The sequence below is a fragment of the Chlorocebus sabaeus genome, chromosome 10 (assembly GCF_047675955.1).
Source record: "Chlorocebus sabaeus isolate Y175 chromosome 10, mChlSab1.0.hap1, whole genome shotgun sequence".
In the NCBI taxonomy this organism is placed as follows: domain Eukaryota; kingdom Metazoa; phylum Chordata; class Mammalia; order Primates; family Cercopithecidae; genus Chlorocebus; species Chlorocebus sabaeus.
In genome coordinates this window covers 126,644,115-126,667,797 of record NC_132913.1, presented here as the reverse complement: position 1 = coordinate 126,667,797, position 23,683 = coordinate 126,644,115, and the positions used below count along the sequence as shown (strand labels likewise).

General features: G+C 53.5%; 1 protein-coding gene across 15 annotated transcripts in view; it reads left to right on the top strand.

Annotated features, from left to right (window-relative positions):
* Positions 1-23,683, top strand: part of HDAC4 (histone deacetylase 4) — a 352,930-nt gene that overhangs the window by 261,098 nt on the left and 68,149 nt on the right. For 11 of the 15 annotated variants that reach the window (XM_007966865.3, XM_007966864.3, XM_073020205.1 and 8 more), the window contains 3 exons: positions 4,764-4,880; positions 4,965-5,163; positions 13,382-13,620. In XM_007966865.3, coding sequence (XP_007965056.3) covers positions 4,764-4,880; positions 4,965-5,163; positions 13,382-13,620 — 555 coding nt within the window. The remainder of the gene's footprint in view (positions 1-4,763; positions 4,881-4,964; positions 5,164-13,381; positions 13,621-23,683) is intronic. The other 4 variants (XM_073020204.1, XM_038001290.2, XM_073020206.1 and 1 more) reach the window with 1 other exon arrangement.

Here is a 23,683-nt window from a genome sequence, read left to right as displayed (position 1 = left end):
GCCAGTGTCTGAGGGTGGCTGAGAGGCCATGGGCACGTGGGCATAGTTGCTAAGTGAGACTTAAAATTTTTTATTTCGTATTGAGAAATACACAATGCAATGTTGGCCAACAAACCATGTGTCAGGGCCGACTGGAGCGTCACTCGTGGTCAGCACGGCAGGGCCAGCCAAAGCCACAGAGCGGGGAGCTTTTCCAGGCATCATGGGAACCAGGCATCTCAGACCACAGAGCTCAGCACCCCTGGTCCCCTGCCTTCATCAGACCCCAAGTGGTTCTGGGAAGCACGTTGGCAAGCTAGAGGAGTCAGGGGACGCCTGGAGTCCCCGGGTGGGAAGGATGTCAGAGACGCAGGAGCCGAGCGGTGAGGCGGGGAGGAGTGTGCCCAGGCTGACAGAGTCACACCCTGACCACACCCAGAGGTTTTCCAGGGCAGCAGGTCCCAGGACCTCACTCCATGTATCTTGAGCTCCTTCGCACCCTCTGTCTTTATCCCACACGTGTCTGGAGCGCCTTGTGCCAGGCCCAGGGACGGAGCCAGGCAGGCGGCAAGGACCCGCCCCTCACTCCACACAATGCCCCACTGAGGAGGAGAGGCCACCTCCAGAGCGGGGGAGAAGAGAGAGGCACAGAGAGGCAGTCCGCGGGCTGAGTGGTGCCCTGGGCCTGGGTCAGCCTGACCATGGGGCAGGGTGGGAGCGGGACGCTTTGGCAGTGAGTTTTCTGATAAAGCTGGAAATGCTCTCTGCTTCACGGGGCACAGTTCTACTGAGTGGGAGGTTCCTTCTGAATTCTCTTCAACTTACAGAAGGCTATAATTTATTGAATATAGTTATTGACTTTCCTTCTTAAATATTTAGAAATGGATCCTGCCCTTCCAGAGGACTGGCAAATCTTAGCTGGGATACAGAGGCATGAGTGTTGAGCATTTTCATTTGAGATTTCAAGACCGTTTATGTATAAACATTTTTAGAGACTAGAATTACTGCTAGGAACGAATTTTGCACTTTGCCTCCAGGCTGCTTAATCCCCATTTTCTCTTATTCTTTTTACTTCATACATCGATTTCTTTTATTACCTGTCTTCAGCCTGCCAGCTTCAGTACTTATTTAGATGATTAGAAGTTTTAACAGTCTTCTGTATAGCTGTGGTCATAGCTGAGGTCTACCAGTAATAAGCCTGATAATGCAACCTAGAAATTACTTCCTGCCCTGTGAGGTTAACACTGGTTGCATCTTATTAATTGTGGTCCTAGATACACGTTTTTATTTAAAATGGGGCATTTGTGTACATGGTAGTTACTATTGGAACAGTACCTTGTTTGGGTGGGTCTGCGTCATTCCAGTTCTGTGTTAATTTTTACAAATCGTGATATGTAAATGAAACTACTGGAAATTAATAGAACGTGTAGAAGGAGTTGCAGGAAATACCGAGAGGTGCCATTGTCCATGTCCCACATCAGATGTTCATTAGAGTGGGCAGGGGCAGCCTTTGCATGTTGGATCACACCCAGGCGCCCTTTCTGGGTTTCAGTATCGCTAGAGTTGGACAGGTCTCTGAGAACACCCGTGCTTCACAGCCAGGGGCTGGTTCTCCGTTCCCACGTGGTGCAGAGGCTAGTGAGCCTGCCCATCAGAAGGGGCATCTTGAGTGGATGGGGGCATGGCAGGAGCAGGGTCCTGCCAGCCTGGCTCTCAGCACTGCCTTTTCTGTTCACCCTGGGGCCCCCAGAAACACTACTGTACCTTGAAGGCCCCCGGACCCAGGGAAGCCCAGTGTGCCAGGCATCTCCTCCTTTCCAGGGCCAGGGAAGCCCAGTGTGCTGGGCACCTCCTCCTTTCCAGGGCCAGGGAAGCCCCAGTGTGCCAGGCACCTCCTCCTCTACAGGGCCAGGGAAGCCCAGTGTGTCATCCAGGTACTTAAAGGGACAGCTCCTCTGTGGCCGCTGCTGCTGTTATTTACATGCGTGCCTCGATGCTCTGACTTCAGGCCCGCGGACTTTGCCTCTGAACACATCCTAAGGTGAGGTCCAGGGGGTTCCAGCCTCCCGCAGGGCTCGGCCCCAAGACAGAAGATGGCAGAGCGCCCTGCGATTTATCAAGTGGACCAGTCGGCATCTCCAAGGAACAAATTCTCAGAAGGCTCCTTTAGTTCCAGAAATGGGCTTAAAAAAAACCAAAAAAACAAACAAAAAAAAACCTTGCTTACAGAGGAAATAGAAACTTTGCAAACATTAGAACATCTCCTTATTTTGTTCCCAAATGATAATAACACAAGCACAGTTGTGCTTTCCTGGAAATCACAAGCATTTTCTCTACAGCATAACTTACTGATAATTCTTTACCTTTGACAAAGAAAAAATTGTCTAGGAAAAATGTTTTTCTCAGTAGCCCTTTAATCATTACTTACACAGTGTAATATGTGAGCAAATCTAAAGTGAGTTGCAGGGTTTCCTCTGGGGCAAGGTGCACTGCGAATTTGCTCCTAAGTGAGAAGGCTGGACTTTCTGTTCTGTAGGAACAACCTGAGTGTAAGTGTTTGTCAGGAGAAGCGTTTCTTCATGTCCCCACGGGCCACTCATGTGTCTTTTGGAAAATATCTCTTCAGATCCTTTGCCCACTTTTATATGGGCTGCTTTGGGTTTTGCTGGTGAGTTGCTGGAGTTCCCTGCATATTCTGAATACTCTTGCCTTGTCGGATGAATAACTTGCACGTTTCCCCCTTCCGCAGGTCGTCTCTTCACTCTGGTGATTTTTTTCCTTTGCTGTGCAGAAGCTTTTTAGTTGAGCAGAGTCCCGGTTGTCTGTGTACGTTTTTGTTGCCTGTGCTTTTGAGGCCTTAGTCATAAATCTTCCACAGTAGGCTAGAGGCAGAAACAACCTCAGTGTCCTTCAGTGGATGAATAGTCAGAGAAAATGTGGTGCTGTACACAGTGGAGTACTATGCAGCCATCAAAAAGGATGGAATCCTGACATTTGCAGCAACACAGATGGAACTAGAGGCCTTCATGTTAAGTGAACTAAGCCAGGGACAGAAAGACAAACATCACATTTTCTTATTCATATGGGGGAGCTAAAAAAGTTGCTGTCGTGGAAGTAGAGAGTATAATGGAATCTGTTTATTCATTGTTAATGTTAATTTCTGGCAAGGGGATTTCTATCTTCCAAACCCCACTAACTAGCGTGATTACAACAACATTTATTCATTCTCTGTTTGCCCATTCATTCAGCAGACATTCCTTGAGTAGCTACTGTATAGGGGATATAGTGGTGATAAACTATTGTCCTTTTTAGCAAAACACATTCATTCTACAAGCAAAAAGATGTTAAATATCACAGTAGTTCAAGTCCTTGGAGACTGTTGCTGCTGACCCTTCCTGTGTGGCCTTCTCATCTTTACTTCTGGCTTATGTTTGCTTTATCCAAGCCCATTCTTTAAAAGTTACATGATCTATAACCTGTTTTTCTAACTTAATGTATCATAAACAAGTGTCCACGTAATCACCCAAGATTGTTCCTAACCCCCAGAGTGTCCTGATGTGCAACGCCCCTCCATTCTGTTAAACCGAGGTGCTGGGGAAGCCACATTGCTCTGCCTTGCCTGCTGGGTGCTCAGCCCCACAGCCGAGGCTTCATGGGCCTCAGGCCTTCTCCTTATTTCTTAACGTTGCATCTGAGAGTGGAGCTCTAGGATCAAAGGTTAGACCGATTTTGAAGGCGTTTGCCGTAGACTGCCATATTGTCCTGCAGAAAGGATGCCACTAAGTGATTTGTAGTCCTCTCAACAGCGTTTGCGGTTCCTCTAGGCCAAGGTGGTATTATCATTTTTCAAAAATGTTTGCCAATTTTTTGGGTTTCAAAATACGTTTCCAGATGACCATAATGTGTTTTCCTGAACGTCTTCCACTCCCTGAGCTCTGCCGTCACTGGTCTTCACCGCATGCTTTTCTCACTGTTAGTTGTTTGATTTGCAAGCGCTCTGTGCTGACCCTCACCTGCCTCCTACGTGGTCGGTATTGTTGTCATCATTGCCTGCCCTTCATAGAAGCAGTTGTTTTATGATTTTCTTTTTATTTTTAATTTGTGTGGGTACATAATGTATATATTTATGGGGTACGTGAGATGTTTTGAGACAGGCCTGCAATGCGTAATTGTCACGTCATGCAGAGTGTGGGGTGCCCATCCTCTCAAGCATTTATCCTTTGTGTAACAATCCAATCATACCCTTATCGTTATTTTTAAATGTACAACTAAATTTTATTTCCTTTTTGGTTTCTGCTTTTCTTGTTGTCTGGAAAGACATGGCCACCTACAAAAAGGCATTGTAAAGTATATTATCCTAGAAACTGCAGAACGGCATTGAAAACTATATTTTCCTAGAAACTGCAGAACGGCATTGTAAAGTATATTATCCTAGAAACTGCAGAACGGCGTTGGAAACTATGTTATCCTAGATTTCCTTCTGACAATATTCTGTGGTAAATAATCAAACTGAGTTGAAATCAACACGCTGATGCTGGACAAGGTGACAGAAGAACTCGCATCGCAGGGAGGAAAGTGGATCCGTGCATTGGGCTTTCGCGTTGTGGTGCGTGTTGAAATCTCATGCTCTGGTTGCTGTATCATTTGCTAAATGTATGTTTGCACTCATATATCAGAACTCAGTGCAGGCTGCCACAGGTGTTTTCGTCGTTGTTTTTCTTGGTGTACATTGCTGATGTTTGGCCATGACAGACTGTGACACTCATCGTGTGTTCTGTCCCCAGGCGAGTTTGGCTCACAGACTTGTGGCGAGAGAAGGCTCGGCCGCTCCACTTCCCCTCTACACGTCGCCGTCCCTGCCCAACATCACGCTGGGCCTGCCTGCCACCGGCCCTGCTGCTGTAAGTCAGCCCCCGTGGGTCCGTGTGGCGTGGGGTGGCGGTGATGGGCCCTTCCACCCCAGCATCGCCGGCTGTGCTTTCCAGGGCACGGCGGGCCAGCAGGATGCCGAGAGACTCACCCTTCCCGCCCTCCAGCAGCGGCTCTCCCTTTTCCCCGGCACCCACCTCACTCCCTACCTGAGCACCTCGCCCTTGGAGCGGGACGGAGGGGCAGCGCACAGCCCTCTTCTGCAGCACATGGTCTTACTGGAGCAGCCGCCGGCACAAGCGCCCCTCGTCACAGGTGAGCACAGATGGGCCTGGGTGCAGCCAGGCTCTGAGGCTACCCGTGCTCTGGACGGTGCCCGGCCCTCGCCTGCCTTTGGAGGAGACGAAGGCACGCCTGTCCCACCCCCACAGCTCCCAAACACACATCCCCGTCACGTAATGTAGCTGCCGTGACTGCAGTGAAAATCCACGCCTCACTCCCAGAGTCAGGGAGATGGAGTGGAAGCGGAAGTCACTTCCCCTTTCTCACCTTTTGGGAGAGGCCACTGGCTCTTGCAGTTTGGGTTTCTGTCTGGACCAAGCTGAGCCAGCACTGGAAGCCCAGAACTGACTCTTGTGGTCAGTTGGTGTTAGCAGAACTTTTACAAATGTGCACTGTCTGGGGGTGTGGTTACATTTAGAAAAATACAATTTAGAGAAAAATGGGAACTTCCTTATGAAATTACATAGCAACAGCAGTGTGAAAGTGTAACTTCAGAAATGAGGGAGCACCGGCCGAGCATGGTGACTCACACCTGTAACCCCAGCAGTTTGGGAGGCCGAGGCAGGTGGATCACCTGAGGTCAGGAGTTCAAGACCAGCTGACTAACATGGTGAAACCCTGTCTTTACTAAACATACAAAAATTAGCTGGGCGTGGTGGTGCACACCTGTAATCCCAGCTACTCGGGAGGCTGAGGCAGGAGAATCGCTTGAAACCAGAAGGCAGAGGTTGCAGTGAGCCAAGATGGTGCCACTGCACTCCAGCCTGGGCGACAGAGCGAGACTCCGTCTCAAAAATAAATAAATAAATAAACAAAGAAACAAATAAATAAATGAGGGAGTCTCTACTACCCCCTTGCCATGCAGGTCATGATTATACATCTTCATAGCTTTGGGTTTGGCTTCCTGGAAATCTGTTGTTGCCAATGAAAAGCTGAAATACCCTCAGAGCTGCACGTGTGAAACTCTGGCGGGGAACTTGGTGAAAACTCAGGCGTGGCGTGTTGTAGGAGGCTGTGCTGCAGGATGCGTGGGACTGGGGGCTGGCTTGGGTGGGCTTGGGCCTCTGGCTTGGCTAGTCTGATGGATTTTGGTGTTTTCTTGTTTCGTGCTGCCCGTGTGTCTCTGTTTAGACAGAGAGGATTCCTTCTTATTCCTTCTTTGCCCAGAAGCCACATGGGGCAATCTTTGTTTTGTGTCTGAGCCCCTTTCTGTTTTTTTCTCCAGAAGCTTGAATTCGTGTCCCTGCCTGTCTAGAGCAAAGGAGCCCATGGTGTAACGAGGGAGGGGGCAACCCTCACAGTGCCTCTCTGAGCTCCGGCCACCGTGGCAGGCACGGGGATCTCTCTGGAGGAATGGATCTGAGATTGCGTCTGAGTCTCTTAGATGCTGTAGAGCAGCTAGCACGAGGGTGGGTAGTGAAGGACACCTGAGTTTCTCTCTTGTATCTTTTAAAAACGTAAAATATGCCTGATCCTTCAGGATTCCTGGGATTCATTTGGTCAGAGACATTTCTGTTTGTCACTCATCTTCTGTCCTTCTCTAAATCGGTTTATGATGCGCGATTAAGTAACGCGTAATCTTGTGTATCAGGTGTTTGGAAAACAGCCTTTTTGATAGAACCTGAATATTGAGTTTGCATGGATCTCACCTCTCTGAGAAACGTGCTGAACCCGGCATTGCTTCTTCCTTGTGTACAGTCAGTCCTCTTTTCCTCCCAGGTGCAACTTGCTCATTGCCATGGGGACCTGCCCCGGTGCCCTCCCCAGGCTCTGTAGTGCCAGGGGGCCCAAGCATGGCTGCCCAGCTTGCTCTGGCTTTGCTTTATACCTGTGCCCAGCAAGCGCCTCCAGTCCCGTGCCGCCACCTCCAAAACTCTGCAAGCCCCTTCTTCCTGCATGGCCTCCCCAGGTTGCCAGCGGCTCATCCTGCAAACCCCCTGGCTGGGAGCCTCCGAGCCAGTGTCACGTGTGCAGCGTAGTCCCAGCTTCCTCCTGCTCCATGACCCTGGGAAGCCACTCGTGCTCTGTGCGCCTCGTTTTCCCATCTGGGAAGCGAGGATACTCCGCGGTCTGCCCCCGTGCACCTGATGAGGGGAAGTGGGCTGTGCACTCATATGACCCTGCAGGTGTTGGCATCGTTGCCTTATTCTTCTTAACCTGCCACCTCCCATACTCTCTCACTGCCCCAGCCGGCCCCGTCTGTCCTTCTCAGGACCCTCCCCCAGCCCTGCCATGAGTAAGGCCCTCATTTGGAACCTGCTGGGATTGCCCCATCCTCTTGTGGGAAGAAGCCTCCTGCACAGGTTCCTGCCCCTCCAATCTGTCCTTCTGCAGCCACTGGACTCTCCTTGAAGGCCTGGAGGCCCCCACGCTGTCTAGAGCAGTACTGGCCAGGTCAGGAGCCACCAGCCACGGGGAGCTGCCAATAGAAAGTCAGAGTTAGAATTCAGTTGGCCAATAGAAAGTCAGAGAGAATTCAGTTGGCCGGGCGTGGTGGCTCACGCCTATAATCCCAGCAATTTGGGAGGCCAAGGCGGGCGGATCACAAGGTCAGGAGATCAAGACCATCCTGGCTAACACGATGAAACCCCGTCTCTACTAAAATTAAAAAAAAAAAAAAAAAAACCCGGGCGTGGTGGCAGGTGCCTGTAAGTCCCAGCTACTCCGGAGGCTGAGGTAGGAAAATGGCCTGAACCTGGGAGACAGAGGTTGCAGTGAGCCAAGATCATGCCACTGCACTCCAGCCTGGGTGACAGAGTGAGACTCCATCTCAAAAGAAAAAAAAAAAAAGAATTAGAATTCAGTTTCTCAGTCACGTGTGCACCACATCCAGTGCACGGCCACAGCTGCCCGCGAATGTTCTCATTGTCACAGAAGGTCCTGGCAGGGCGGCACTGGCCTGGAGTGAAGTCCCAGCTTGTGAGCAGGAACTCCAGCCTTGTTCTACAAGCCTCGTTTCTCTTCCCTAGTCCGGCACAGCAGCCAGGCCAGCCAGCTCAATGCTGGACCAGGCCGCAGCCGGCCCCCAGAGCCAAGGCTCTTTCCCAGGGCCCTTTTCTCCATCAGACATGGTTCGTCTGCCCCCTCGTCCCAGGCCTCCATCCCTGCCCCAGCCCTGCCTTGTTGCTCCTTCCCTGGACCACGCTGCATCTTTGTTTCCGTGTTCTGCCCTTTCCTGCAGTTGTTGATGAACTCCTGCTTGAGTTGGTCTCTGGACAGCAGTGCCTGTGTTTTCCTGGCCCACAGACAGACCCACCTTCTCGCGGGTAATCATGGTGCACAGGTGAATAGGATATCAAAGCTAGAACAGCCCTCCAGTCACCAATGCTTTGAAACAGAGGCCTCTGTGGGTGAGGTCACCAGTGGAAACCAGAGGGGTGATCCATGGTCCAGGGTGTCCTGGAGCTGCCTCCTACATGCCACATACCTCCAGTCAGCCCCTCTCCACACCGCTCCAGGCAGCTGCTCGCCAGTCACAGGCTTGGCGTGCCTCTTCTATATCCCTGTTTATGTGCTGCTCCCGTGGTCACTGTGGACTCAGATCTTTGCAGAGTGGCTGCTACATTCTCGGAGGTTAGTCTCTGCATAACCAGCTGAGGCGGGGAGTGGAGCTCAGGAGCCCATTCCTGGGTGAGGAGAGTGTGCAGAGCCCTATGCTGCTGCTTTAGTTGGACACAAAACTGTGGGCATGATCATTGCCTGGGCAGCCCAGCTAAGTCCTCTGTGGGGCCCGTGTGGCTGAGAAGCAGGACTTTGAGAACCGTGTAACCGTGTAACCTGCTGTCAGGACCCAAGAGACCCAGGAGGATCTTGGTAGTGCAGCATGTGGAGGAGAAGGCTGGAGACCAGGGCTGTGCCACCGGTGGGCCTAGGGAAGGTTTCCCGGAGAAGCGGCATCAGAGCTGAGATCTCAGTAGGAGCCTGCAGGCGGAGAGGGAAGGGCCCAGGTAGAGGGAGGTGTGTGTGCCTGCTGGAGGTGACCTTGTCACAGATCTTTCTAGTATCCTGGCCACACACTCAGAGCATGCCACCAGCGTCTTGAGGCTACTGCCTTCCTGAACTGGCAGTGGAGATCCACTGTCCCGCGGTCACACACTGAGTGGAGGGTGCCCCTGGTTTCTGTGTTAGCAATTGCGTGCTACCGTTTAGGCCTGATTTCCCCCAAAAACAGCAAGTCCCAGGAAGGGCTTGAGCACAGCTGGCCGTGGTTCATGTCCCATAACTGGCACGCGAGGCTGTGGTTCTCAGCCCTGGCCTGGCCTCAGCTCCGTCCCCAGAAGCTCAGACAGACGCTGATTGGTCCAAGTGGGTCCAGAGCACGCAGATTGTTCCTTGGGCGGCCAGGATTACAGACGGTGAGTCGGATCTAACTCTTGCCTGATTTACTTCTCAATGGAAGGATTTTAAAGAATTTCACAGAGAACAAGCAATGGAAATACACCAGATGGACTTTTAAGGACTCAGGCATCCTGAATTGTTCAACTCATGTGAATTCATCGCTTAAACAGATTCCAGTGTGTGAAGACCAACTCTTCAAATCTGGGTCTGGAACTTGAGAGTAACCCAGTCTTTCGCCTTCTTTTTTCTTAAATCCCCATACCTGGTGGGGTGTGTCTAAGTGATGCGTTTGCAAACTCACTAATTAGTTTGGGTATTGCTGAGCAGGGTGTGCTAAAACTTAGACCCTGGTTGACTGGGTACATTCCAGGGTGCTCCCTCAGGAACTGTCATTGCAGTTACTGTGATTGCGTGTTAGAGTGTGGACTTCCAGGGGAGCTGGCCACTGAGCACAGTTCAGGCTCAGCGCCAAGTCCCTCCAGGAGGAGCAGGAGCCAGCAGCCGTAGGGACATAGCCGTCCAGCACCAAGAACCAGGGTCAGCTGTTGCTCCTGCACTGGACACAGGGAGGGGCTTCTGCCAGTGCTCTGGGCAGAAGGAGCAGAAGCTGGGAAAACCCTGGCTAAGGTGCCCAGTGGAGGAGCCCAGAGCAAGGGGCCACTGGGACCACAAGAGCCAGGCTCTGCCCCACACCCCACCCAGCACCACACAGCCAGCCCCTGCAGTTGGGTCACCGACCACAGAATTGTATCCTGATGGACTAGGATTTTATGCTCGAAAGTCCCTGACAGTATATCCTGAAGACCACATCATGGTCTGTCATCAGAAGCTCTTGTTAATGATCTCAGGGATCCAAACTGGAAACCACCAAGCCAGCAAATCACATTGCTCTGCAGAGGCCAGGGCACCGCTTTTCAGGACACCCACGGGTAAGGTGTCCCCGTGTGTGGCGGCCCTGGGGTTTGCACCCTACAGGCAGCAGAGTGAAATTCTGAGTGGGTGAGATAGACTGAGAGAGAGGGAGGGGCTGGCCCCTGGGGAGTGCAACTGGAAAAGGAACAGGGCCAGTCTGCACAGGGGTCTCTGCTCACGCCAGTTCTGAAAGTGAAGCCCTGTTCCCATGGGGCATAGGCCTGTGTCCCAGAGTGAAGCTGGTGGCCTGGGAAATCCCTGGGCCCATGCAGAGGGTGGCGGGAGGCAGAGACGAAGAGGAGCTGGGGAGCGCTGTGCAGCCCCCAGTCACACTGCTGGCTCGAGTCACTTGTTCCTTATCATGTGTCACGCTGGAAAGCTGAATCCTATGAAATTGGCATGTCCTTCTCCTCCTCTGCAGAGCGTCAGGCCTGGGCAGGGGACTGTGTAGCTCATCACCGCCTCCACCCCTGAATGGCATGCACACTAAGGCTCTGGGGGAAAACAGTGCTAAGGAAAATGTCTTTCAGCTTCCTGTTGCTTTCTGAGAAGAGACCTTTTTAGCAGCTACGTAGCCTTGCGTCCCCTGAAGGCAGCTTCGTGTGACTGACTTCCTTATTTCTTCCATGAAATAGTGCAATCCCACGTAATACCCACATCAACAATTGATACATTCTGAAATGCCTTTTTTTTTCTTTTTCCTTTTTTTTTAAGACCGAGTCTCGTTCTGTCACCCAGGCTGTAGTGTATTGGCATGATCTGGGCTCACTGCAACCTTGCCTTCCAGGTTCAAGCGATTCTCCTGCCTCAGCCTCCTGAGTAGCTGGGATTGCAGGCGTGTGCCACCATGAGCAGCTAATTTTTGTATTTTTAGTAGAGACGGGGTTTCGCCATGTTGGCCAGGCTGACCTCAGGTGATCCACCCACCTCGGCCTCCCGAAGTGCTAGGATTACAGCCACCGCGCTCGGCCTCCCGAAGTGCTGGGATTACAGCCACCGCGCCCAGCCTGAAATGCTCTCTTTATGATGCTTCACTTTTTTCTTTTTTTAACCTTTTCAGGGAATAGTTCTGACATAATACCCATGTCAACAACTGATAATTCTGAAATACCTTCTTTAGGATGGTTTACCTTTTTCTTTTTTCTTAACGTTTTCAGGGAATGATTCTGAATGGATTTTTAGTCATTCACTTTAATTTAGTAGCCAGGCATTGATAATAAAATTTAAGATAATGTATCTTTCCAGAAAGTTGTGGGGTTGGGTGAAAAGGGATGGTGGGTTAGAGAACACTGGTGAATAACTTTTGAAAAGGTAGCGAAGAGCAGGCTTGCTGGGGTCTTGCTGGGGGTCTTGTTGGGGGTCTTGTTGGAGGTCTTGTTGGGGGTCTTGCTGGGGGTCTTATTGGGGGTCTTGTTGGGGGTCTTGCTGGGATCTTGTTGGGGGTCTTGTTGGGTGTCTTGCTGGGGTCTTGCTGGGGGTCTTGTTGGGGGTCTTATTGGGGGTCTTGCTGGGGTCTTGTTGGGGGTCTTGTTGGGTGTCTTGCTGGGGGTCTTGTTGGGGGTCTTGCTGGGGTCTTGCTGGGGGTCTTGTTGAGGGTCTTGCTGGGGTCTTGCTGGGGGTCTGGCTGGGGTCTTGCTGGGGGTCTGGCTGGGTTTAGTCTGGATGTGTCCTTTGTGTTTGCGTATCACATAGTATTTCTTAAATTTAGACAGCCCCTGCAAAGGGACTTGAGAAGCACTAAGCTGCATGCATGGCTCTCACTGGGAGGCCTGGGCTCCCCTAAACCTGATGACACACCCAGCTGCCCGGCGAGCGCCGACATCAGTGTCCTGGGGGAGGGACATGACAGGAGCTGCCACTTGCTGGCAGGCTACCTTGTATCCCTGGAGATCCCGTAGCCCTTGCAGCTGGCACGTAGCCCCACCTGGGGGCAGGAACAGCAGGCTGCCTCAGGCAGATGCCGAGTTCCAAAGAGTCCCCCACCAGGGCCTCCAAGAGCTGGTTTGGTCACTTCCTTTGTCATTTCACCCGGTCATGTGCCCTTGAGTGGGTCAGGGTCATTTTTACCCTGAGCAGCATTGTTTAGTGTTTACTCCCCTCAGGTTACCAGGGCAACACTTCACAGAGCAGGGCAGAGGGTTCATTAGGTCCTTTTGCCCAGAAAACCAAGGAAAAATGTTAAACTACCTAAACCAACAATTAGCAATATATACATATATCTCTCTCTTGATGAAAAGCATGCAGAAGGAAAAAGTGTACTTGACTAGGTCACGTTTTAAATCAAGATACAGATGCCAATTAAAGCAAGATCATCTCCTATCAAAATGGATTCTTTTAATCAAAAAAATACAGGGTTGGTGACGGTGTGGTGAAGTGGGTATCCTCCACTCAGCTGGCAGGGATTAGCCACATCTTTTCAGAAAGGGGTTTTGACAATATGCGTCAGGACTTTTCAAAGTGTTCATGCCATCTTTGTGTATAAAACCAGTGTTCAGAGAGACCTTAAAATGATGTCAACCCTAAGGACAATTACTTTTCTCACAACTCAGGCTGTCTTTGGAAATACCTGGAGGCTCCAGAACCGTGGCAGCCTTCCTCAGCACACTGGTGGCCCTCTCTCCCCTCCCACTGTGCTGTTCAGGCCGAACCCCACCTTTCTAGGGCCTGTGGCCCCCAGGAACAATTGTGTGGTAGCCACTTTTGGGAAGGGCTTCCTCTTTGAAACCTGCCACACAGGACTCCTGACGTTTCCTGTGTCGACCTGATTTTCCATAGAAAATTGCCTCCAAATTACGGTTCCTGTAGTTCCAAAGCACCAACTCATGGCCCCAGCGTCAGCTGGAAGGGGCCCAGTTAGCGAGCCAGCTCTGGGGCACCAGGGCAGAGCGCCTGGGCTGGCGGGCACAGGGTGCAGTTGTCTCCATCACTTACTCAATAGCCCTCTCTCCCTCCTCTCTTCTTCCTCTTCCCCTCTGCTGTTTCTTCCTCCAATTATCTTCAGACTGGTATCTTTCAGGCCTGGGAGCACTGCCCCTCCACGCACAGTCCTTGGTTGGTGCGGACCGGGTGTCCCCCTCCATCCACAAGCTGCGGCAGCACCGCCCGCTGGGGCGAACCCAGTCGGCCCCGCTGCCCCAGAACGCCCAGGCTCTGCAGCACCTGGTCATCCAGCAGCAGCATCAGCAGTTTCTGGAGAAACACAAGCAGCAGTTCCAGCAGCAGCAACTGCACATGAACAAGGTGGGTTTGCCGGCTAAGTGCTCCCGGGCCCCAGGGTGGCTGTGTGCTGCACGCTTCAGCCTCAGTCTTCAGCGCTGGCCCCTTTCTGACCTTGAGGGGGGGCATGAGGCAGAAAGAGGGAACTGGGGAGGCACATGCTCTGGCCCACGGCACAGAGCTGGGCAGGGGCAGAAGGGATGCTGCTGGGAGCTTGGGCTCAGGAACAGATCACCTGCAGCGGGACGCGCAGGGCCAGTGCCCTCTCCCAACAGCCCACATGAGTTCAGCTGGACCACGTCCCGCCCGTGGTGGCGCATCAGTGCCAGCGAATGGAATAGTCTACTTGGGCAACACTTTTTTCTTGGGTTTCCTAAGGCCATTTACTAAACATATCTTTAAATAAACCAGCAACCCACAGTGCCCATCTTCCAAGCCATCCAGCACTTGCAGACTGCCTGAGTGCATAAGCAGAGTGTACAGGGCCAGGGGGGCCCGGGTGGAGTTGTACAGGTGCAGAACTCCAGCAGGAAGTTGAAGGGACACTGTCAGAGCTGGTTCTGGGCCCGGGCCAGCCCACAGAGGTTTACGTAACCTACAGACATCTTGAAAGTCACTCAGATAAGTCCATTTTCAGGAGGAGTTAGTAAGCAAGGCTAGCGTTGCGATGCTGGTGAAGAGGAAAACTAACGTGCTGAAAATGTGTTGATCAAATGCTGGCATTTGAAATAGAGCAACTTTAAGATAAAGAGATGAGATGAGCTGCTGTGGACATAGTCCAGCAGTTCCTCAAAAGGTTGGACACAGCCACCACATGGCCCCACAGCTCTGCTTCCAGAGGTGAAAGCACACATCTACACGTAAACTCACTCGGACATTCACAGCAGCCTGAGTCCCTGTGTCAGGCCATTCCCGCACTGCTGTAGAGAAACACCTCAGACGGTGTGATTCATAAGAAAAGAGGTCTGATTGGCTCCTGGTTCTGCAGGCTGTAGAGGAAGCATGGTGCTGGCGTCTGTTTCTGGGGAGGCCTCAGTCGTAGCGGTAGGCAAAGGGGGAGCGGGCGCATCACTTGGCAAGAGCAGGAGCAAGGGGTGGGGAGAGGGGCCACACACTTCTAACCGACTGGACCTCACCAGAACCCACTCACCAGTGAGGACGGTGTTCAACCGTTCATGCCAAATCCACCCACGTGATCCGGCCACCTCCCGCCAGGTCCCACCTCCAGTATTGGGGGCTACGATTCAGCAGGAGATGTGGGCAGGGACCCAGATCCAAACCGTATCAACTGTAATAACTACAGATCCAAACCGTATCAGCTGTAATAACTATCAGTCGCAATAGCCACATTACATGGCAATAGCCCAGGTGTCCATCCTGTGATCCGCGGCCACACGCCGGCACACCGGAATGTCAGCCATAAAGCGGAATGACACTGACATGCTGCAGCACGGAAAAGCCTTGGAAGCAGGGTGCAGGCACAAGAGGCCGCGTGTGGTGTGAGGAAGCAGGGTGCAGGCACAAGAGGCCGCATGTGGTGTGAGGAAGCAGGGTGCAGGCACAAGAGGCCGCGTGTGGTGTGAGGAAGCAGGGTGCAGGCACAAGAGGCCGCATGTGGTGTGAGGAAGCAGGGTGCAGGCACAAGAGGCCGCGTGTGGTGTGATTTCATGCACATAAAACGTCCACAGCAGACAGACACACAGAGACAGGAAGCAGATTTGTAGGTGCCGGGCCTGGGATGCTGCGGGCAGATGGGGAGCATTGCCAGGGGAACAGCGTCTCTTTTTTAGGGATGTTGAAAATATTCCAAAATTGGACTATGGTGCAACTCTGTAAATATACTAAAAACAACAAGTGATATCATTTAAAAGCATGAATTGGATGGTATGTGAATTATATCCCAATAAAGCTGTTACAAGGAAGAAAGAGGATGAGTTGATGGGAGGGGAACGTCTGGGGTGATTTTCAGAAGAAATGTTGAGAAACCTGGGGCAGATTTGGAGAGACGGAATCGTTTCTCCGTTTATTGTCTCTCCTGTGAAAGTGCAGCCCCTGTGGCTTCCCTGGATTTCAGGACCAGTCCTGGGTTGTCCGCCTGTCCGGAGGCTCAGGGTCTTCTGTGGTTTCCCTGAGGGTGAAAAATTGGGGTTAGGATTGGGGAGGAGACAGACTTCCCTAGCACAGGTAGACGGGAGTTGGAAGGTGAAGTACCAGGATCCCCAGCAAGTGCAGAGGCAAAGCTATGGGGAGAGAGCCCTCCACCGCCAACACTGCTGCCTCTTCCAGCAGCCCTGACCTCCTGATATCATTAACCCCTCCCGCCTGCCTCGTCCCAATTTCCTTCTCTCAAGCCCCACGGTTCCAGCCTAGAAGAAGAGTCAGCTCAGCCCTGGCAGTGGTTGAAGGCTCTGATTGCGTGGTGTCCAGTCCAGTGGGGCTGATGTGGGGAAGGCCTCTGGGAGATGGCAGCTGGCTGCGGCCCAAATCCATCCTAGTGTGTGAGCCATCATGGGGCTGCAGGCTCAGGATTGAGGAGATGGGCCCCTTGGGGCCTTGCTCCAGGGTGGCAGCCGCGTCAGACCAGATGCCCAGCACAGGCCACAGCCTGGCCCCTGCTGCCCACTGGGCATCACAAAATAGGCTCGCCACCCCCACCCTACATGGCCGTCCCCCGCCAAGCGCTCATCACTGGACAGCAGGGAACACATCAGAAATGGGTGGGACACCCAGCAAATCCCCTCACTGGGACAGGAAAGGCACAGGCTGTGGGCATGCCGGGCACCTGCCAGGCATCTTTACTCCCAGGTGTCAAAAGCACTTTCACATCCGTCTTCCTAATGCCAACTTAGGTTTGTTAATTTTCTTATGTCATTATCTGAGCGACGGGGTAGGAGGTTTGAGGAAGACAGGAAGCACCTGTTGACATGCCTGACACTGTGAAGGATTCGGAAACCGGGCGCTCTCACTGGAGTTTGTTCTGTGATTGATTTCTGGGAGTGAATGACATTTGATTGAAACATTTAGACAGTGTTTTCCCGGGACGCCCAGGAAGACAAGGATCTTACCCAGGCTGCCTAACACTGACGTCCCCACCCTTCCTCTTGGAGGATGATGTCCCCAGGGGCTTGTTCCCTGAGGGCATCTGCCCAGCTCTGGCAGCCGTGAGCCCTCCTGTCCCACGGCGCTGCTGCAGCCTACATCAGGGTTGCAACTGGGCCCGGGTTGGTCTGCCCCTCCTTCAGCCTGTACCTTAGAGAGCAGTTGCTTTGGAAACATCACTCTGAATAAAAAAGAGAGAAAGAGAGGCAGCCTGCGCCTAGCCGTGGTGTTCCCCGCAGCCATATGCAGTCACTCTAGTTTTCCCGAGGCCCGCAGCCTGCAGAGCTGCCCATTTTGCCTGAGAAAACTCCACCAGGTGGACAGGATCGACCCCGAGCTGGCTCTGCTCTCCTCTCCCTGGCCTGTGGTCGGGATGGTGGCAGGTGATTTTCAACTGCGTCAGCTTCTATTACCCGTGCCTTGTACACAGTGGTGTTCAATAATGGTTTGCTGCATAAAGGAACTTTCTGGAGAACGCACGCCATCAGAGGGCGAGTGGAACGGAAACTCTGCAGGTGAAACTGGCCCTCCGTGTTCGCTGGCCATGTCCGGACCTGGCCTCAGTTATGTGTGGTTTGCGAGCAGTGGGTGATGTGTGTCCAGGTGAAGTACCTCTTTCTATTAAAAGAGGACATCGGAAGGCGTCCTCCACCCCTAGAGCGAGAAGCCTTACTGCTGAAGGTGGTTCTTCCAATGGTTTCTGGACTCCGCGCAAGAACCTGCCTCCTGCAGAGTGGAGGGCTCAGGGGTGTCTCCCTTTAACTTGACATCCTCAGTTTTGAATATGAAAACCGGGACTCGTATTTTGGGTGGTCTAATTATGAATGTGTCCAATTGTTTTAAAATACTGGCAGTTGACCAGTTCGATTTTGACCCTGAACTCCCACCTGACTTTTTAAAAATGTAATTCCAAATATGGAGGTGCATTTGTTCTTCCTGAATTGATGAAAGGGGGCTCTCAGTGTCCCCAAGGCCTTCGGACTGCACAGAGCTGCTTCAGTTATTTGCCTGCGTCCAGCTCACCTCCCAAAGGCAGCTCTGCAGTGCGGCCCCAGCCCACAGCCCAGCCAGTGAGACTCAGAACTGAATGTCAGAGGAGAGGGAGAGAGAGAAGCAGGCTTTGTTTGCGGCCGTGGCCCAGGGAGGTGACCCACAGGCGCCTGCGTCAGTGCCAAGGCACGGGGCCTGGCCTGCGTCACAGAGGGCTCTGACGTGGCGCCACTGCCAAAGTGATGTCCTCCTCATGCCCCGCCTGAGAGCCCGAGCCCCACGGTGTGGAGATGATCCCTCCTCCAGGCCGAGGGGCGTTCTGCAGCGGTGGACACTTCAGAGGCTTCATCCTTGTGAAAGGGAGGAAAAAGACCTGGGAATGTTGTCACTAAAGGACACTAAAGAGACGTGGCCCCTGGCAGCACACGCCATCTGCAGCCAGCCCGGAGAAGGGCCGTCCAGGAGCCCTCGGAACAGTGGGGAGGTCTGGTGATACACAGCACGGAAGACACAGCTGCCAAAAGCCTCCGGAGAGTAGATTGCAGTGGCCCCGGGGGCCCTGAAACAGCCCCCCAGGAAAAGAGGCTGACCCCCGCTACCTCCATCGCCATTCATATGTCCATAAGAGAAGGACGTGTGAGATTTTCTTACAAAGTTCTTGAAGTTTTTCTTCAGGTTTGGAATTTAAAGCTGGGCGTGGTGGCTCACACCTGTAATCCCAGCACTTTGGGAGGCCAAGGTGGGTGGATCACTTTGACTCAGGAGTTCAAGACCAGCCTGGGCAACGTGGTGAAATCCCTTCTCTACAAAAATTAGCCAGGCAAGGTGGTGCGTGCTTGTAGTCCTAGCTACTCAGGAGGCTGGGGTGGGAGGATTGCCTAAGCCCTGGTGACAGAGGTTGCAGTGAGCCCAGATTGCATGGCTGCACTCCAGCCTGAGCAACAGAGCAAGACCTGTCTCAAAAAAAAAAAAAAAAAAAAAGAAATTTAAAGGAAAGCATCAGAAGTAGTCCTGGAGCTTCTCTGTCCACTGAGTCCTCCCTGGGCCGCCTCCTTTAAAAAGCAAACAGGCAAACCCTTTTCCTCTGTCAGCCTGGCTTCCTGGGAGTGGCTGTTTGCTGCAGGAACCCCTCCCCTCCACCTTCAGCTGCTTTGTCCCCCATCCCACCCTAAAGAAGGGACCTGCCTCTGTGTCCCCCACAGGGTTGCTGCCCTCCATCACTTTTATCCACTTTAGAATGGCCCCTGGGCTGCTAAAGAAAGGCAGGCACACCATTTCCGGTCATTGCTGGGATGGGGCAGCCCCACAGGGTCCCCTCTAAGGTCCTAGCCTTCCTCCCCCACCCCTCCCCTTATTTCCCTTCCGCATCCCCCCATTTCCCTCCCCCACCATCCCCCATTTTCCTCCCCCACCCTTCCTCCTTCTCCCGTTGTCCTTTCCTGGCGTGGCACCCACTCTTCTGCTGGTCCTCTGGTCTCCTCTCCTTGTCTGTGTGTGTCTATGCCTATGTGTATTTATGTATCTGTGTATCTCTCTCTCCATGTGTATATGTATCTGTATGTCTGTGTGTGTATCTGTGCATCTGTCTATGGTTCTGTGTGTGTGTGTGTCTCTGTTTCTGGGTCCCTGTGTCTCTGTGTGTGTGTCTGTGTGTACCTCTGCATGTATGTGTATCTGTGTGCGTATGTATCTGCGTGTGAGCCTCTATGACCTCCCTGCCTCCCGACACCCTAACACTGGTCCCCTGAGGCCTCATCCCTGTTTCTTTGGCTCCCCAGCTCTGCGTAGCACCTCTGTGCTCCCAGCTTTGACTTTGTTCCACCTTCTTACTGCTCCAGTCCTGATCTGTCTCCCAAATCACAGACTTGAATCTGCACTTTCTTGCTGGATTTCTATGGGCCCCACTGGATGATGGGATTCAGCCTCTCTGGGCTGCCCTCTACCCACCTTCCCTCCCCGGGCAAGCGTGTCCTCTGTGGTGACCCTTCTCTGGTGCTTGGCCAGGAGTCCTGGTGCCTCCTGCTCACTCTCCTGTCCCCACTGACGCTGGACCCAGCCTCTGTGTCAGCCTCTGCCCAACCCTGCTGCCCCTGTGCAGTCACTTCTCTGCAGGCATTCCCCTGCCCTCGTGCTGACTCATTAGCACCTTCCTGTGTCGCAGGCAGGACCATGCACCCCTTGGAGAGACCCACAGCCTCTCCTGCCCGTCCACTGATGAGCAAAGCCCACACTGTGAGGAGCCCTCTGAGGCCCTGAACACCTCCTCAGCCCTGAGCTCCCATCCCCACATCCTCAGCCCTGAGCTCCGGTCCCCACGTCCTCAGCCCTGAGCTCCCATCCCCGCGCCCTCAGCCTTGAGCTCCGGTCCCCACGTCCTCAGCCCTGAGCTCCCATCCCTGTGCCCTTAGCCCTGAGCTCCAGTCCCCACATCCTCAGCCCTGAGCTCCCATCCCTGTGCCCTCACCTCTGAGCTCCGGTCCCCGTGTCCTCGGCCTGTGGTCTGAGGCCCTGTCTCCTCATCCTTAGACTGTTGCTTTTCCTTCCACACCTGCAGCCTCCAGGACATTCTTGCTTCCTGAAGGCCCGTCCTGGCTACTGCTCTCCCTCCTCCCTAATCCCTCCTGCTCCTCATCCAGGGTATTGTCCTCAGTGCTCTGTGCCACCTTCTTAGGGAATTGTTCTGCGTTCAGATTCTTTGTTCTTTGCTCTCCCTCCAGTGCACGGAGTAATAAGGGCCCCACTCTCAAGAAACCTCCCATACGCCACTCAGTCAGTCTCATCTCATTACCCATCAGACTGCGCCGGGCCCTGGGGGAGCTGCGGGAACTGAGCGCATGGGTGACCTCTTGATGAGTGTCCTGAAAGCCAAGCCTTGGATGCCATCTTTGAGGTCCCCTGTGAAACGGCGCAGCTTCACCCAGCACACCTGGTGCCCCTGCTCACAATGACCACGGTCCCACCGGGCTCCCTGTTCTCCCTGCCTTCACAGGGCCTCTCAGGCTCTCAGTGTGCAGGAAGAAGATGGGATTGAGAAATCACAAGCAATCCCAGACCTCAAAATCATCAAGTGAAATGAGTGTTGAAACACAGGCTTTTTTTGTAAACCACTGAGAAACCTGTCAGAGCAAATGGGGACGATGTTGGCAGATTCCTTACTTGTTTCTCCGCAGCTTTATGAAGCTAACTGAAAACAATCACCTGTATTTACAGCATACGGCGTGATTTGATTCTTGTATGCGTTGTGAAATGATTGCCACACAGGACCTCATTCATGCCCCCGTGCCCTCACGGGGCTCTCATTGTGTCTGTGGTGAGGTCCGTGAGTATCAGGGCCACCAAGCTGGGCATCAGGCCCTAGAACTTACTCCTCTCCCAATGGCACCCTCACCCGTGGACAGCACGTTCCTGTTCCCGACGCGCGGCCACCCACTGCTCCACGCTCGTCCCTGCGGGTCTGGCTTTCTGAAACTGAGTTCCTTACATGCCACGCCGCCCACCGGTTCCCGCACTGCCGATGGCCGGCCCGCCCTGCCACTGCGCTGCCTGCACCCTGGCTGGACCTGGCTCCCTTTCCCTGTACCAGGTCGAAACCTCTTCTGAAGACAAGCTGCCTTCGGTTTAGAGATAAACAATGGATCCGTGTTTTCTTCACTTGGCTCTTACTGCCATACTTTGAACTGCTCTTACAGAGAAAGTTAAGGGATGATCACGTAAAACAAACCCCCCACCTAATGTAAAGGCTCTGATGTTCCACAGCGAGGCACAGCAGGGGCTCTGCAAGCTGAAAACTCACCATGTGGTGTGTGTGTGTCTGCGTCTCAGCCCTGCTGCGTGGGGACCGGTGTCGTCTGATACGGCTGACCCCTGGAAGCAAGCGGACACTGAGTGCCCACCAATCCATCCCCCGTAGTTCAGGCAACCAGAGAGGCCGCCTCGCGTGAGTGTGGGGCAGGACGCAGTGTTCTGAGGGTGTTTAAATACAAGGGCTCAGGGGATTTCAGGTGTCAGTCTTCCTTGCACAACTCAGTTTCCTTCTGGAAACAGATGTGGTGCTAAGATCCATCCTCCATGCGCTGCAGCTCCTCTCTCTGCCAGGAACTCGGCTTGTCCCACCGTCCCTCAAATCTGCCCTTCAGCCTGTTCCCCGTGGGGACAGATGAATTGCGCATCCAGAGAGACCCCTCGATTTGGGGCTTTGGGATTGTGGGACGTTCTTTCACAGTCTGCAAAGGAACGCAGCTCAGTCAGTGCCTTCTTGTGAGAAACTGCGCCCTTCCTAGTCTAACTCCAGACCCCCACCTCCTCTCCTGAGCCTTTTTTTTTGCCAGTTCCCACGTCCCTCTCTCCCCTCTTGCTCTCATCTCCAGCCTTTGCTCTGCTCACATTCATCCCTCTTCTGGCTCCCTTGCCCAAACAGCTCCATTGCCCAAAACCAAGGAGTTGTCCTGGCCACTCTCTCTTCCCTCTCCATATGCAATCTGTCCCTGGGCCTGGAGCTGCTTCCTTTTTGCTGTCGCGGAAACCTGTCCTTTCTCCCATGCCTTAGCCAGACGTGGAGCCAGCCTCACCCTTTCAACCTCTGGCCGGCCTGCCTGCCACAGGGCATGCATCTAGAACATGCACCTGCTTGTCTTCAGCCCAGAGTGCCCTTCCCACAGCCCCACCTTGTCTCCGGCACCCTGCGTCCCTGCTGGCCTTCCATGCTGCAGCCCTGCTGGCTCCTCACAGCCCCTGGAGAGCCCTGAAGTCAGCCTTACACCCCGTTCCACTTTGCCCCACTACCTGGACACCCCTTGCATTTGCCCCATCCTTTTAGTGAATGTGCAATGAGTAATGCCTTTGCCACATGGATGAGTCAGAAGTGGTCCCTACCCTCCTGGGAACTGCAGACTGCAGGAAAGATGGATACATGAATGGCAACCACAGGAAAGCCAGAGGACTGTGGGGGGCTGGAGGAGGGCACATTGCACTATCAGGAAGATCAGCTGACCCTTCCTGGAAAAGGTAGCATGCACAGGAGGCCCACAGAGCCTCTCAGTGGCCGGAGGCCAAGGAGGAAGGGAGGCAGTGGGCTGGAGGCGAGTGTGGCACAAGGGACGCAGAGCCGCAGTGTGGTGGGGAGCAGGGTGGCAGGGAGAGAGAGAGGGAGGCTGCAGGGGCAACATGGTCAATTGGTGGAAGGGCTCTGCAGCAGAGGCAGGATGGCGGAAGAGCACTTGGGGGACGTTCAGCAGGGGAGTGACCAGGTCCACTGGCCCGTGTGAAAGCGCACCCTCACTGCTACATGAAGAAGATTGCAGAGAGTTGATGCTGGAGGTGGGGGCTTCCCGGGGGCCATGCTGCCATCCAGGCAGGAGAGGCCAGGTGGGACCAAAGCAGGAAAGGCAGGAGGTCGAGGCTGGAGAGAAGCAGCACCATCCAGAGGCGTTTCTCATGAGCAGTGCGCGGGCAGTGCTTGGCAGACGGAAGTGGGAGTTTGGGGTGTGACTGGACAGCTGGCCAGAGAGAGGTTCCAATAGCCAAGAGTGGGTCCTAGAGAAGGGAGAGGCTTGGAAGAAGCTCTCTGCGTTCGGCATTGGGCCTGCTGTGCTGGCCTGTGAGGTCTGACAGGAAAAGAGGTCAGGGAGCATCTAGGGAGTCCCACAGGAGAGAAGATGCCATGGTTCTTGGGGCCCCATAGCAGGGCAGGTCGTGCAGGACCCGTGGAATCCTGCAAGAAGGGAGGCCATGGTGTCCCCGAGATCCTGCAGAAGGGGAGGCCATGGCATCCCTGGGATTCAGCAGGAGGGGAGCTCATGGCATGTCAGTGGGATCCCACGGGAAGGGAGGTCACAGAGCGTCCATGGTATCCCAGGAGGGAGGCCGTGGCATCCCTGGGATTCAGCAGGAGAAGAGGTCATGGCACATCAATGGGATCCCATAAGAAGGGAGGTCACGGAGAGTCCATGGTATTCCAGGAGGGAATCCCTAGGATTCAGCAGGAAGGGAGGTCCTGGAG